Source organism: Musa acuminata, chromosome BXJ3-4, assembly GCF_036884655.1.
Source record: "Musa acuminata AAA Group cultivar baxijiao chromosome BXJ3-4, Cavendish_Baxijiao_AAA, whole genome shotgun sequence".
Lineage (NCBI taxonomy): Eukaryota > Viridiplantae > Streptophyta > Magnoliopsida > Zingiberales > Musaceae > Musa > Musa acuminata.
Window position 1 is genome coordinate 6583899 of NC_088352.1, and position 14503 is coordinate 6598401.

At 37.8% G+C, this 14503-nt stretch overlaps 1 protein-coding gene across 2 annotated transcripts; it reads right to left on the minus strand.

The window, feature by feature from the left end:
• Positions 1-415: 415 nt before the first annotated feature.
• LOC135634991 (SWR1-complex protein 4-like) lies at positions 416-12432 on the minus strand. Of its 2 annotated transcripts, XR_010495530.1 has the most exons (17): positions 12168-12432; positions 11962-12051; positions 10754-10819; positions 10592-10651; positions 10435-10491; positions 8228-8357; positions 6252-6319; positions 5724-5816; positions 5595-5642; positions 5118-5282; positions 3674-3784; positions 3421-3516; positions 1396-1467; positions 1140-1197; positions 993-1027; positions 662-792; positions 416-557 (listed from the first exon to the last, which is right to left on the minus strand). XR_010495530.1 is itself a non-coding variant. In XM_065145769.1 (16 exons), the coding sequence occupies exons 1-16, from the start codon at positions 12279-12281 to the stop codon at positions 712-714; spliced, it is 1344 nt and encodes a 447-aa protein (XP_065001841.1). In that variant the 5' UTR covers positions 12282-12432; the 3' UTR covers positions 416-711. The 2 variants fall into 2 exon arrangements, 1 of the variants encoding a protein (XP_065001841.1); XM_065145769.1 differs by having other exon boundaries at positions 416-792.
• Positions 12433-14503: the final 2071 nt, after the last annotated feature.

Sequence of the window (14503 nt, forward strand, 5' to 3'; positions counted from 1 at the left end):
CTGGACCACAGCAAAGAGGCAAGAGGCTCAGGCTTGCATCTATCGTTTGTGTCATCGTGCTCGGCCATCTCCAAGCCGAGCAGATGTCGCTGGCCACATCGGCTACAATTCGGCAATCTTTCTGAGAGACAATTTAGTGAATTGATGATGCAGGGCCGCGTGAGGATACGATGTGCACCGACCCAATACAGGCCATCCAGATTGTCAGCATGCGAACTCAAACATTTAAGGCCAGAGGCACTTTGAGAGCAAATAATTTAGAAAAAAAGTGCAACGGCAGAATCCGAGAGATATAGTAATGGGAGGCAACAATTCTTTCCCACTATATACAAGAGAACCATGGACTCAAAATTTAAACTAAACGGTAACAGTGGTGGCTTCAGGGTGCGAGGAACCAAAAGCAAACCAAAAAGGATTCACGATCAATCAAAGGTACACCATCAGCTGCAATAGGTAGGTACATTATCAGCTCTCAGGTTAGGCAAGAAGCTTCGCCAAGACTTTTGCCACCAGGAGCTTTGAAACATGGATCGTCCTCTGTTAGATCTTACTAGCCTCTGTGCCAGCCAAGAAAAATCCAATTTGGAACTTCACATTAGCCAAATTACACAATCAGCAATTTTGTCATGGGAAAACCCAGTCTGTACAACTAACTACTAACAGGAGTGCTGTAGAAAGACAACAGTTGTGATTGGATCACCCTCGATATCATCATCCATCGGAAGACTTCAATTTCCTAGGCCTTTTAGATTGTGGTGGTGACGGTGGTGCATCAGTGAATCTTCCAGGAGCCTTGAAAGTAAATTAAAAAAAATAAAAAACATATCTCAGATACTTTAGGTAAAAGTAGGTACATTATGCATACAATGAAAACATCACAGTTGAGAAAGAGGTTGGAGAAAACAGATTGGATAGTGGAAATTTTGATCTTTATCCGATTTCACCCTCGAATGTAGGCAAAAGAATTCATTATAGAATTTTTAATAACTAACCTTCCGCTTGTGGTCGCGTTTCCCCACTCTGTCACCTGTCAAACATTTGATAATAACACCATTTAAAGGCTATACTCTGTTTTACTTTTTTGCAAAAATAAAGAAAGAGCTCAATTAAATAAAGAATATTAGCTTGCTTTTGTCTACCTCCAAACCCAGCAGAATCAGGGACAAGTGACCGTTCAACATCTCCCCGGTAAGAACGCTGTGACAGTAAAAAACCAATCAGATAATATGTTTTTTTTTTATAAACAAATGACAAATTTTGAATGTGGTCATGCCTCCAGATTAATTGTATGGTAGCGAATGGATACGTAGAAGACTCAAATCTCACCACTAAAGAGTTGGAAGATGTCAAAGACTACCATAGATGGTAGGAAAACAGTAGAAGTTAAGCATTTACCTTAGGAGTGCTTGGTGTTTCAGCATACGAATTGTCTCGGTTCACTGAAGCTTCAGCCTCTCTATTTTGCAACTATTAGACCAAGCAAGAGAATTAAAAACCAAACAAAAGGCTATGCTATTGCATTGAGCATAAGAGGTGTATTTGATGTCAAACATCCTTGCAAAAAAGACATTTATTTATATAGCACTCTCCAACCTGACTATGTTCTATCATAGATTGAACTTTCTTTATACAGTAATAGCTAATATGTTCTGTCATGAAATTAGCCAAAACAAAATTGTGTTATCCATTTAACATAACAAGTTTGTTCACTGAAATAAACTTGGCCAAGGCAATTTATATTTTTTTCTCATCTCAGTGCTCTTATTATCCTAGATATCTTGGACATGGTCAGTTTGCTGCAGTCTTCAATTTTTATAAAAAACGAGGATCCAAAATTAAAAAGAGAAAGGTTTAGGATACTCCTCCAAAATACACATTATGCATGAAAAAATTGATGCAATTGCATATCTCAGCATAGGGGTGTTACAGCTGGTCGCATAAGACCCAGAACAAAACTCGATAGATAATCACATAATCCCAAGTGTGGATCCACATCCGATATTTTTCAAATTTGGGTAGGGTATAGGGTCCACATCTAGTATTTGGTTGGTGTTTTCGGGTTAGCAAGGTTCATTGACACCCCCTTATCTGCACATGTAGTCCAGTTGATTATGCATTTACTGAATATGTAATTTGATCCATACACTGAGACAAATATTACTTGTGTGCAAAAATATTTGGCAAAAACTAATTGACTGAAGTATATTTTGATCCCAAGACCTTATAAGCTAAGATGACTAGAATCTTCAAATTTATAGAATGAGGTTTCAAACCCTCAACTTAAGATAAGTGAGGTACATTTGTAGGATGAGATTCATGACCCTTAACCTAGAATAAATCAGATACACCATCACTATCACTAGATTAACGGACTTTCAAACTCTCAAGCCAGAATCAGGGTCAATACCACCATACTAATGTTTTAAGTGGGAATTTGTAGGATAAGATTTCAAACTGTTGACCTAAAATAAGAGAGTCAGGTACAAAATTTGTAGAATAAGATTTTCATATCTCAACCTATAAATAAGTTAGGTACACCACCACCAGGCTCACGTTTTAGGTGTTAAAAGTTTGTATAATGAGGTGTTAAAAGTTAGATGCACAACCTACACGAAGTTAGGTACAACACCACTGGACTACTAGACTTGTATATATTGAAGCCTGAAATGTTTGAGCAGCAAACTTATAGCATCTACTGGGTTCCTAGCTGCACAAGTAGTGCAATGTTTCATATATGTAATTCTATCCAAATATCATAGAATGCATTTTGATTCCAATTAGACGAGCACCTTTGCTCAGATATGATTGCTCCCATTTCCTGCCGAATACCAATACCTACCTTTTTGTCTCCATGAAAGAACAAATTTTAGTGAATATATGGAAGTCTCAGAATAATGTAGCAAGCACTTTTTTGATATTTTAGACAGACAAATAAGTAAAACCTGCTGATTTAAAAGACTTTTTCTTCGATCTTGTAGCACAAAGTAGTTGATTGGTTATGTACATAGACATGCTTATGCTTACTATATATAAAAGATTATTAAACTAAAATTAGTTGGCAAAAACCCCACCAATCAACTTTCAGTTTTAGTAACAATTGATTGATAAGGATACTTGTTTTGCATATTTGTCACGAATTGAAGAGAGAACCAAGAGCTGAGAGACACTATCAGGGTCAAACCAATCATTAACCTGAATATGATATAAACTATATATACCAAACAAACAGTAAACTAAACATATGCATGCTACGGGTCAATGTCTATAGTAGGAAACCAGAATAATATTTCTAACCAGCATAGTGATCAAATTAATTATTAAATATGTGACAGAAGCATAATTTCTTTTAAGGTTTAACTGTTGTCTGAATCTCTTTAAAGGCATGGAGTACTAGAAAATAAATCAGTAGTTAGTGAGTACCTGTTTTTGCAGGTTGAGAAGTGTAAGTATTTCTTTTCGCAACTCAAGGTGTTCTGCACAAACTGATTTAGTTGGGACCTTTGGTTTCAGATGAACCTTCAAAAAAAAAAAAAACACTGCAGAATTTAAATCTGAGATTGTACGAAAACAATACAAACACAAATTTTACTTCATTGCAAAATTTTGCAGTCATACTTGTCCAAATTTCTAACTTGAAATAGACTGTTAGATAACTACCAAGAAGGAAACAAACCCCAAGATCCTGGAGAGTCTGATCAACCCTTTTGATAGTCCTCAAACCAGCAGATGAGTTTGCAGCTTGCACCATTTGCTCAAGTGCATGTGTTCTCAAATATACACGAAGCTGAAATTTTTTGCCAGTGGAAGTAATTTTAGAGTGGTACGAAAAGAATATATGTACGGTGACTGTTTCTGCTGGTACACAATCAACTACAAAGGAAAAAATCAATGATCGGGAACTCAAGTATGTTGACTATGATCAGAATGACAATTTTCATAGACTTGGTAAGTGCAGTCATGTATTATAACAGCCATATCCATTGCCAAATGAAATTACAAAGTCTATACTGGCAAAATCAGAACTGATATGATGAAATAAAGTAGGCAGAAGACACAAAGCAATTGAAATCGTGAATACTTTCGTTATGGTACAGCTCCCAGGCAGCAAATCTGAGGACTGTGAAATGTGTATTTGTTCAATCAGATAATATTAATGCATCCTATATGTCCATATGTTAAATTTTGGTTGAGTTACAAATTTTGTTTCAAGTTATCTGGACTTATTGACATCCCTATCTGAGATGGAAACCTGTGTCACAGTGATTTATCTTCACCCTTTTCTTCATACTCCCAACTGAACATTAGTTCTATACTTCTATTACTTATATTATTAGTGGTGCAAATAGAATGATTGCAATGCAAGTGCAAGGCTTGTTGACCCATGCTAGAAAGATTCCGGCACACTGACCTATGGGCCATTGTCCATGCCTGTACAAATTACATATGCAGGTACTTAAACAGCATATGACAGACATGCAAGTGACTCAATGTCCATGCAGCAGTTCGTACCATAACAGTCCAATACCAGCATGCCATCATGTCCCAACAAGACAAGTCTTTATCTGTGTATCACTTGTTATTGGAGATAACACATACCAAATCACTTTTCCAGTATATAAAAATAAAAAATCTGCTAGCTGCACCTTTACCCTAGTCACTAGGCATGTCAATCTGAAATGTGTCATGGTAGGCATAAATTCAAACAGTTGTTGAAATATATGTTAAAACAAAAACAGTTTTAACCAGTATGTGGAACAAGCATATATTGTAAAGACGCTTTAGAACACATTCATGCATAACAAGCTGAACATGCACAAGGATTTGCCATACTGTAAAGGCACAAAGTAGATAGATGGGTGTGTAACATGTCCACATGTAAAGCTTGTAATGTGCATACGTGCATGACTAGCAAGGGTGTTGTTAACACAAGGAATTTATTGTGCCTTCAGCATGCAGCACAGTGATTCTTGGATATGCAAGAATCAAGATGATGTTAGAATGACAGCTAACAACAAAGGGAATGAAGAGGAAGGGCCAAATATAGCCAATATAGATAAAAACAAAAAATATATAATATAATAACAAAGTTGAATAAACAGGCTGAAAATTGGATCTACCATTCGAAGTGAAGCAGGAGTTGAGGTACACTCGGCTGTTGGAGGTGCAGCTGTCGAAGAGGACAGATGATTGGTGTTCAACAATGATATGGATTCAGCATGAGCAGTAGCCTCGCTACCCTCATTACCAATTTGGTTAACTGGCAATTCGACATCTTCTGCGCTCTGCAAATGATCAGACATCCAATAATATAACAACACAGAAAGAGCAATGCATACGCCAGTTTCAATTAAATATCTTTAATCCTGAGAGGCAACAGTTCCAGTTATATATTACCTTAAACAGTACATACAAGCATGAAATTTCATTAATGGTTCAAGAAAAAGTTCAGTGGTATATCATGATTAAATTGCTCTTTCATTTTACAAGAAATAAGATTTATTACATTAAATTTTCACTAGAAAGTAGAAACAATAAAGTTAGGCTACACAACCAGAAGATTATCAACGTATTACACCCATGACCAATATACTCACTTTGCTAGCCATGCGTGACTCCATTATTTGTTTAGCTTCAGCAAGGATCTGAATAAGGAACCAATGTTATATACATGAGATCTTGGAAAGCATGAACATGTATCAGCAGAATGCATATAACAATGATACCTCTGCATCTCTTTGTTCCTGCTGTTTTGTTTGAGAAAGTACAACAGATAATGCACGTTTCCTCTCAACCTCATGTGTCATATTGTAAGGTTCCTAAACAAGAAAGTCAAAGGAAAATATGTTATACAGCTAGGGAAACCATTATTATCAACCTGATGCTTTTTAATAAAGGAATGTGTGTTTATGTTCTCAGTGGTACAATTTTGAGCGAGCAGCAATTCATAAATGACAAATTTCCCCTTTATTTATTTTTCTAATAAGCTATATGCACTAGCATAATTTAGCCTGCTTGCAGTGCAGATCTATACTATTACATTGCAGTCAACTGATGATTACTGCATCTATGTGTTGAAAAAAGCAAGGCAACTCATGCATCACAAAATGACGAAACTGCTCTAGTTTTGCACCAGTGGAGGCAATATAACCTCATCACATATAAACATGCATAGATATATATATACATGCATGCATTATGTATACACATACGTATGTATAATCCCACCAGATTTTGTCAAAACGTAGCCATACCTTAACAATTGGATTTCCAGAAACATCACCAGGAGATGGTGCTCTAGCAAGTAATAGTGCTCGGGTCACTGCAGATAGATGAAGAACAGGAATTGACTTTATATGTGAAAAAATGTTACAATGTTGCAGCTATTACCACAATGCATGGAGCTTTGTTGTCAAAGAATCAAAGACAATTTTATTAAATCACAGATAATTACGGATCCTAAACTATTTTTTTCCTAGTTCAGTAATATTTGCACTAATACAATAGTAAAAGCAAATTAAGTTATCACTTTGATAAATCTCACAGGGGATCCAACAACAAATCCTGAATTTTCTCCAAATTAAGCAGAATTTGCAACAAACATGATGTCAACAACCAATTAGCAGAAAACCAAAAAGCTAAAGGCTTGTATCACTAGATTTTTTTCTGATCATATCACATTACAGCATTTGCAACAAGGACAATGTTAGTGATCATTATCATAACCAAAAAAGCCGGAGGCTTGTATTATTGTATTTTTTTCTCAAATTGAATAACAGAACATGCTGGATTATAGTATTAGGCAGCATAAATTGAAAAAGAAGCACACATCCTAACAACAACTTGTCCACATTGAACATTATCAGAACCAAAAAAGCTGGAGGCTTGTATTATTGTATTTTTTTCTGAAATTGTATAACAGAACATGCTGGATTATAGTAATAGGCAGCATAAATAAAAAAAGGACACATCCTAACAACAACTTGTCCACATTGAATATCCTCCCAATCTCATGCATGATAACAACCTTATCATCCGTCTTGATAACAGAACAAAAGTAACACAAGAAACTTATTCAGAACTACTTGACATAAATAGCCTCACTGTCTTAATTAACTTAGACTACTAAAATTTTGGAGTTGGGCTATTTCCTGCTCCAGTAAAACTGCAGTTTAGAAAGTCAATAAGGAGAACTAGTGGTTCAGATTGGAATTTGGGGAAGAAGCCACCTACCCATTGTAACAAGCATAGTTCAGCCGACAAAGTACATATCTAGATGATTCCTGGATGAACTAAAACTCCAAAAGAATGACCAGATAGGTGAATTTTAAAGGTTATACCAGGGTTATACCAGGCTATACAATTTTTCATTTTGATACATGTAATAAGCTGTAATAGGCTCGAAGTGTTCTCCACTTATTTTTTTGAGGGAAGTTTGGTTATCTTACTGAAAGTACCTCTGGGTCATCAAAACGACATCAGACCCATCAGGAAGTACATGATAATCAGTATTGGTACCACACACCACCCAACACATATTGGCTCTATTAAAATAATCAACCCATTGGTCATATGGTGTCTTCAATTCACTGCCTTTTTCTTAATGCCTAGTAATCACCAAACCAAAAAGCTACCTAACATTTCAACTAATCCAATGCCAAATAAAACTCTCTCAGAATACTTACCTTCATATTCGTAGCAATATCCTCTTCACCTTATTCAACTGTATGAACCACCTTGACATGGATCAACTTAACAACGGTAATGGGAGTCCTATCCCACCTTTTAAGCAGATCAAGGTTTTAATTTTCATAATATGAATAACTGCCTTTGTCAATAACAGTTTCATGTATTATGTTCTTTGTAATGCAGACCCAGGAAAGTTGGTTGATCTTGCAAGTTGCAACAAAGTGACACTGGTTCTTAGTTCTTACAACCAATAAAGTGTCATAACTGAACTTGTTAATCAATCAACAAAATGCATGATCCTACAAAATAATGGCGCTTATAACTAGATTCTTGATCCAATTATCCAAATGAACATAGTATACAAGTTACTTAAGTACATGGTACACAAGTTACTTTAAGGAATATGTAGTACATAAGTTACTAAAGTACATCACATTGCGTCAATATTGACACAAAGGTGCCAACGATGTTAGCAAAAGCTAAAGAGAGAACCAAAATATGAATACTTGCAGACAATAGCCATGCATAAAGAAAGATGTACCAGCATAGTAGCGACTCTTGAGTTCCTCCACGGTCCTGGGGTAGGGGAACCTATCAGCTATTATGATGAAGCGGAGATCAAACCGTTCACACAAATCAAATAGCTGATCTGTTTCTTCCCTGCTCCACATCTAATTAAATCAGATGGAAATTAGATCTTGCATACACAACAGCATAAAACTTGGGAAGAATAAGTTCTTTTAAGATTAAACAAAAAACAGGCTTGGCCCTTGTGTAGTATATCCATTACAAATGTGACAAACAACTACTACTACAAAATTGGAAAAGAAACCACAAGACTGAAAGCCAACAAAGATAGGTCAATAGATATTAGAAGGCCATGACATTTCAGCCAATGCAGATAAAACACACATATAGGAACTGACTTCTAAGCCTTTCTAAAGGCACGCATATTATGATGTGATAAATAATCAAGAAGCGAGAAAAAGGAACGTAACAGATGTTGATTTACAAGATTCAATTTAACAATCTCATATGTCTATGGTACACAAATGAACATTACAAAAGAAAGCTAAAAATCAACCCATGTTTTTATTCTAACCAACCATAATTTGCATATGGCATGAATCTGGGAATGATATATATTCAACAGTCAACACTTCAACCAATGGTGAACTTTTGAAGTTAACCCAACTTTGTGATTAAAAGAACATAATGCCACACACAACCTTAAACACAAGACACCAGCTAAATGAACTTCAGCTGATGCTTCTTCATTACTATATTGGTCCCTTCATCTTTCAGATAAGAGGACTATAGAGATTAGGAACACACCCACATGAATTCCTGATCTAGTGGAACCCTATATTTTCGAGGGATATGAGTGCAAGATATAGGAAATCCAAAACTAAATATATCCATGATTAACAAACAAGATAAGACTCGAAAGCCCATGAAGCATAATATCCCACATGGTTCAAAGTGAAATAAGGATTCCTAATGAGTTAATGAACAATGACAGAAGGACCAAGCAAAATTGTCTTGCTGTCTCAACCACAAAACTATGATCTTAAATCACTAGACAACAACCAGGCACTATTCATGAGAAAGTGGCTGTGCATTTGGAAACAAACTTCAACACAATAAGAAATTTAGTGAGCCGCACCTTCTTAGCAACATAGTTTTCACCATATACAAGTCCAAAGAAAGACCACAAGTAACAGACGAACATTAGGTGTAACTAAGAAAATATTGTACTCTTGATCAAAGCTAGAGATGAAACGACTCACAACTAATCAATCAAGATAAAGAAAAATCATCTAGAGATACTTTTGAGTTTTGACTCCAATATTTTGCTGATAGGGAAAAAATGATGAGGATGAGGAAACAAATTAGAATTCTACAGCAGTTTATTTATCATGAAGATTAGCATACTCAGAAGTATCAACCATTCATCTTTTTTGTCACACCTAAGGATGTTTAGATGTGGTATCCGATCCACTTGCATGAGTTATCACAAGCTAATATAGAGTATACAAAATACTAGCTGGTAATTATAGGATTTACTGCAGGCTGTATGCAGTAAAGAAGCTCTGACGATAACCTTAATGATGCAAGATTTACAACAATCAATATTAGAACATCCTTATTATTAAAAGGTTCCACAGATTTCAACTTTTTTGTCAAATAACAACAGCATTATCTGCAGCAATATTCATAGATTGTGAACTTTACAAGCAGCAGAGAATATAAAATGATATAGATAATCTGTATCAAGTATGAACTGTGGCTTTATGTGAAACTATAGATTATGCATTGAATCATTAATCTCCCTTTAGAACCAGAGATGTGAAATATCATCCTCCTAAATTTAACAAAAATGAGTGACTTGAAAGTTCTTGCATTAGCAAATGGAAAAAAATCCAATCGAATGAAATGAAAGTCTTCCATAAGCAAATGAAATGCTTGATATAGCTTTTCAGACAATTAGTTATGGTCAACGAGTTGAAATGACTAACATAAGATGTAAAATATCTAAAAATCTAACCAAGGACTTCACTAGGATGTCATAACCATAAATTGATTTTACAAAAAAATGGATACATTTTTACAAATTTTAAAATATACTATTTGAATAAAAATATTGAGATCCTGTGAACACTGGATCTAGAATTTCCAAGAAAATCTCCCTAGTCAGCAAATATTGCAAAAACTTAATTTTTAAATTATATTGTATGTAGTACCTACAGGATCAGTCAAATGCTTCTTATATTCCTCATCTGTATACTTGACAACATCCACAGACTGCATCCACATGACAAGAATCACATGTTATTCCCAAGTGACAATAAATATCCAACAAAATGCTCGATATGAGAGAACTGTAAGAACAGAACTGGTTTACCTTGTTGTACTTAGCGAATGAGTAATCACCAGTTGGTGGAATGCCATTAACAACCCTTACCTGAAAACAAAAGTGATTTCAAAGTGATAGAAGGAAAAAATTAACTAAGTCATTAGGCCGACTCCATAATCATCATATGCTGAAAGAAGCACAAGAACATACCCAATGATAAAGTTGTAAGTTATCTGTTCGAGCTGAAGATGTAAAAGGAAGCCATTGCCATGAGATCTGCACAGGTAGTTAAAAACATATATATTTATCATGACAAATTACAATAGCAGAGTTAGAAATTATTTTATGGGAAACAAAAAGTTTGGATCTCCTTCAACTAACACCAACCACTAATGTTCATACAAGTAGCAGCTAAGGTACTAGCTCCCTTCAATTTCTAATTAAAAATTAGCTGTGGTTAGAAGTACTAAACTTGATCACTTGCATCCCATGATACAAAGAACCGTATAAAGGAAAAGCAAACAAGTGGACGATAAATGACATGAAAGTGTTTAGCTCGTATGGTGCTCCGGAGTTCATGTTGCAAAACGAAAAGAAAATTGATTTAATCCAATTATAGCAACAAAAAGTTTTCTAAATCCTACAACTGAACAAAAGCCCTATGACAAATTCAAGCTGATCAACCATGATGTTTCCAAAAGTTCACTCATTCAAGCAGAAGAGTTCAAACCTCTGATTTCGACCGGCCATAAGAAAAACATTCCAGATTAACAATACTTACGCTAAATCTTCTATGAGGGGAAAAGGAAGAGGACATATCCCAAATGTAAAGGACACTAAATGATCTTGACAATTTTGAGTTGTTTGGTTCTCACATGATATTCTGACAATAAGAGTCAATCTTGTATGTGGTCCAAGTTAGGAGGAAACAAGACAATCCGATGTTCTGAGTTATAAAGCTAAGTTCCAGCCAATGATATTCAAAGAATTTTTCTACCAGAACAAAGAGCATCGCATGGACAAGGTTATATCCATGCTACCAAGGACCTTATTGATCTTCCTAGCAATTCAGTTCTTGTCCAAACTATTCCTTACATGGTTTTACAATTTCATTATGTTTGAAGCCGAATGGTAATCTACAGAAGTTCAGATTCCTCCGTGCAACCACTTATATTGCATCTTGATTATCTGCCACCAAAAAGAAACGTTCCTAGTTCTGGCAAGACGAGTGACCAATCTTGTTGGTATGTAAACAGAGAACAAATAGTTCCATTATCACGAAAGTGTAATCCCAAAAACCCTCGAGTTGATGTCTGGATAAGAGCATGCACTGATATAAAAACCCTAACCTAATTTTCTAAAACATCAAACAAAAATAAAGAAAATCAAACTATTCTAAGGTGACTAAGCTTTATTACCTTCTCTTTCTCCGTATTCTGTCGTTTCTTCAGGTGAGAAACCTCGATCGTGGGCATCAACGGCGCCATTCCTCCTGTAAGCGCGTAAACCTAGATTCCAGAAGAAACTCGTAAATGAGGCGACCAAATAGACAACAAGACGGAGGACGACAAAATTCAAACTCCAAGTGGAAGAAAGGGGAAGAAGAGCGGGGGCGATGGTTTACCTCCCGGTGAACGCCGTCGGGCTTTCTCTGAGTTTCCTTCTGAGGCCGGGGTTTCTTCTCCTGGGTCGCCGGGAACGGGTTCTTGGGGAGTCCGAGGATGTCCTTGGCATCCATGGCCGAGGGTTTGAGAAGCTCCCAAGGATTAGGGTCCGATCGAGCTCACTAGCACGATTCGCGCGGAAAGAGGAGGAAGAGGAACTCCAAAAGGAAAGACGCAGACGGTCTCTTCCCGATTCCCGTCCTCGGTGACTCGGCTACAAAAGAGTCGGGTTTTAGGAGCGTCCCGGTAATAACGGTCCGGCTCGACGACATTTGTTTGCCATCGACTCATCCGTTAAATTAGACTCGAGCTTGAACCAAACCTGAATCACCGATGAGTCGTCGTACACGGCACGTGTATCAAAACCATGGTTGTGCCAAATCGAATTGGTGAATCAGACTAACCCAATTGCATAGTTAGTCCCGTTTGTGTTGCGCAAAATTGGATGGATCAAGCGATTTCGAGTCGATTGATCTTACTTGGAGTCACCTGGGTGAGCGAGCTACATTCGTGTACCACCAAGAAAAGGTCACTATAAATTTCAACGTGTAAATAAAAATAAAATAATTTATTTGACGAGTTGCCCTCGTTTGCTCGTCAACATTGTCAAGTTTTTTATGGTATTGCTTCCGGTACCTCAGCACTGTCGGTCATTGACTTGATGAGATGATGGTTGATAGTGAACTCACACGACTGAGGAGTCAACATAGCTTGATCCTCGGGTCGATGTCAGGAGCTCTCGATGTTCAGAGGCACGTCTCTCGGTCAGTTGGAAGAAGCGTCGAGGCTGAGCTGGATCAGGGGTCGGGATAACGCCGTCAAAGTTCGGGAGCATATCTCTCGGTCGATTGGAAGAAGCGTTGAGGCTGAGCTGGATCAGGGGTTGGGGTGGTCGTCTCTCCAATGAGGGATTTAGTCGGTTCGGGGGTGGTCATGTTTCTGCACACAGGCTCTGGTCGGGAGATTCCCGACTTGAGCTCCTCATAGATTAAATTAGTGGTTTCTTTTTTCTTTATTTGTTCTCAATCCCTGGTCAGATGTCGGTCAAAGCCTTTTATACTGTTGTCCGAGGATCGGTCGTACACGGGTTTGGCGTGACGACCGATCTCCCAAGGAGGCGAGTTCGTACTTTCATGTGATTGTCGCCCCGTATGCGTGGAACGACGCCATGCAATGGCGTCTTGAACTTTCTTGGACGTGACTTGTCGAGAGGACACCCTCTTGTATGGGCTCCAGCTCGACGTGAGAGGAAAGTAGCCCAAGTGCTAAATCCACAAACGTGTGACATGGCATGGGTTGCGACGTGGCGATCCAGAATATGCGGTCCAACCATAACATTCGCCCAAAAATGATGGGAATTTAAAGAAATTGACTCTGGTTAAGAGTGTTTTCTCAATTAAGAACGCTGAAATCAATTCGGTTAAGTTAAATTGCTTGAGTTTTGATTAAAAAATAATAATTTTTAATAAGAATATATATTGAAGTATGAAATATCCAAAATGTGCTTTTTTTTCATGAAATATATTTTTGACTGTCATTTCTTTCACCGTTGATCCGGCGACTGATGCTGAGTCGCCGAGCAATAGGCGCATATCGCTGCACCACTAGATATTGGCTGTATCTGGATATCTAGACTCAGAGAACATCCGCACGTTGGGCACTTGGTTCCCCAGCCCTTGTTGCCATGGCCGAGAGCAGCTACCGGAGATCCAAGTCCCAATCGATTCCCCAGTTACGACACCGCAGGGCCACCGGAGAGCAGCCCTTGCGACGGGGACCGGTGACGGTCCACTCTATTCGACGCAATTCAAACACTATAGCGAACTGCCGGTCAGGAGTGATCCAGCAGCCTCCTCATTATTATAGTACATACTCTTCGCTTTGCACCGTGACAGAGGGAGAAAAAGGCGTGAAAGCTGTCGTTGGGATCCCACCTGCATGTACTCTCAGGTCAGGAACACACGTGACACCGTTTATTCGGCAGTACAACAGCGAGGATTATTGGGTAAAACCTTAAAAAAAACCCAATATTAAGCTTTTATCGGATAATGCTCCCCTAAATGATTTTTACTTGGGTTACCACATTTTTATCGATTTGATGAAAATGTCCTTCGCCTCCACCAGAAGCCTCTGATTGCCATCGCCGTCTCAGCCGACCGCCGTCGCCTCCGTCGACCCCTTCTCCCATCACGAGCGGCATCGCCCTCTCATTCCTTCCCCTTTCTCCTCTTCACCCGCCGCCCGCGCTGCCTCCACTGTTGGGGCCCTCGTCCCCCGCCTCCCTCAGCAAGGCTGC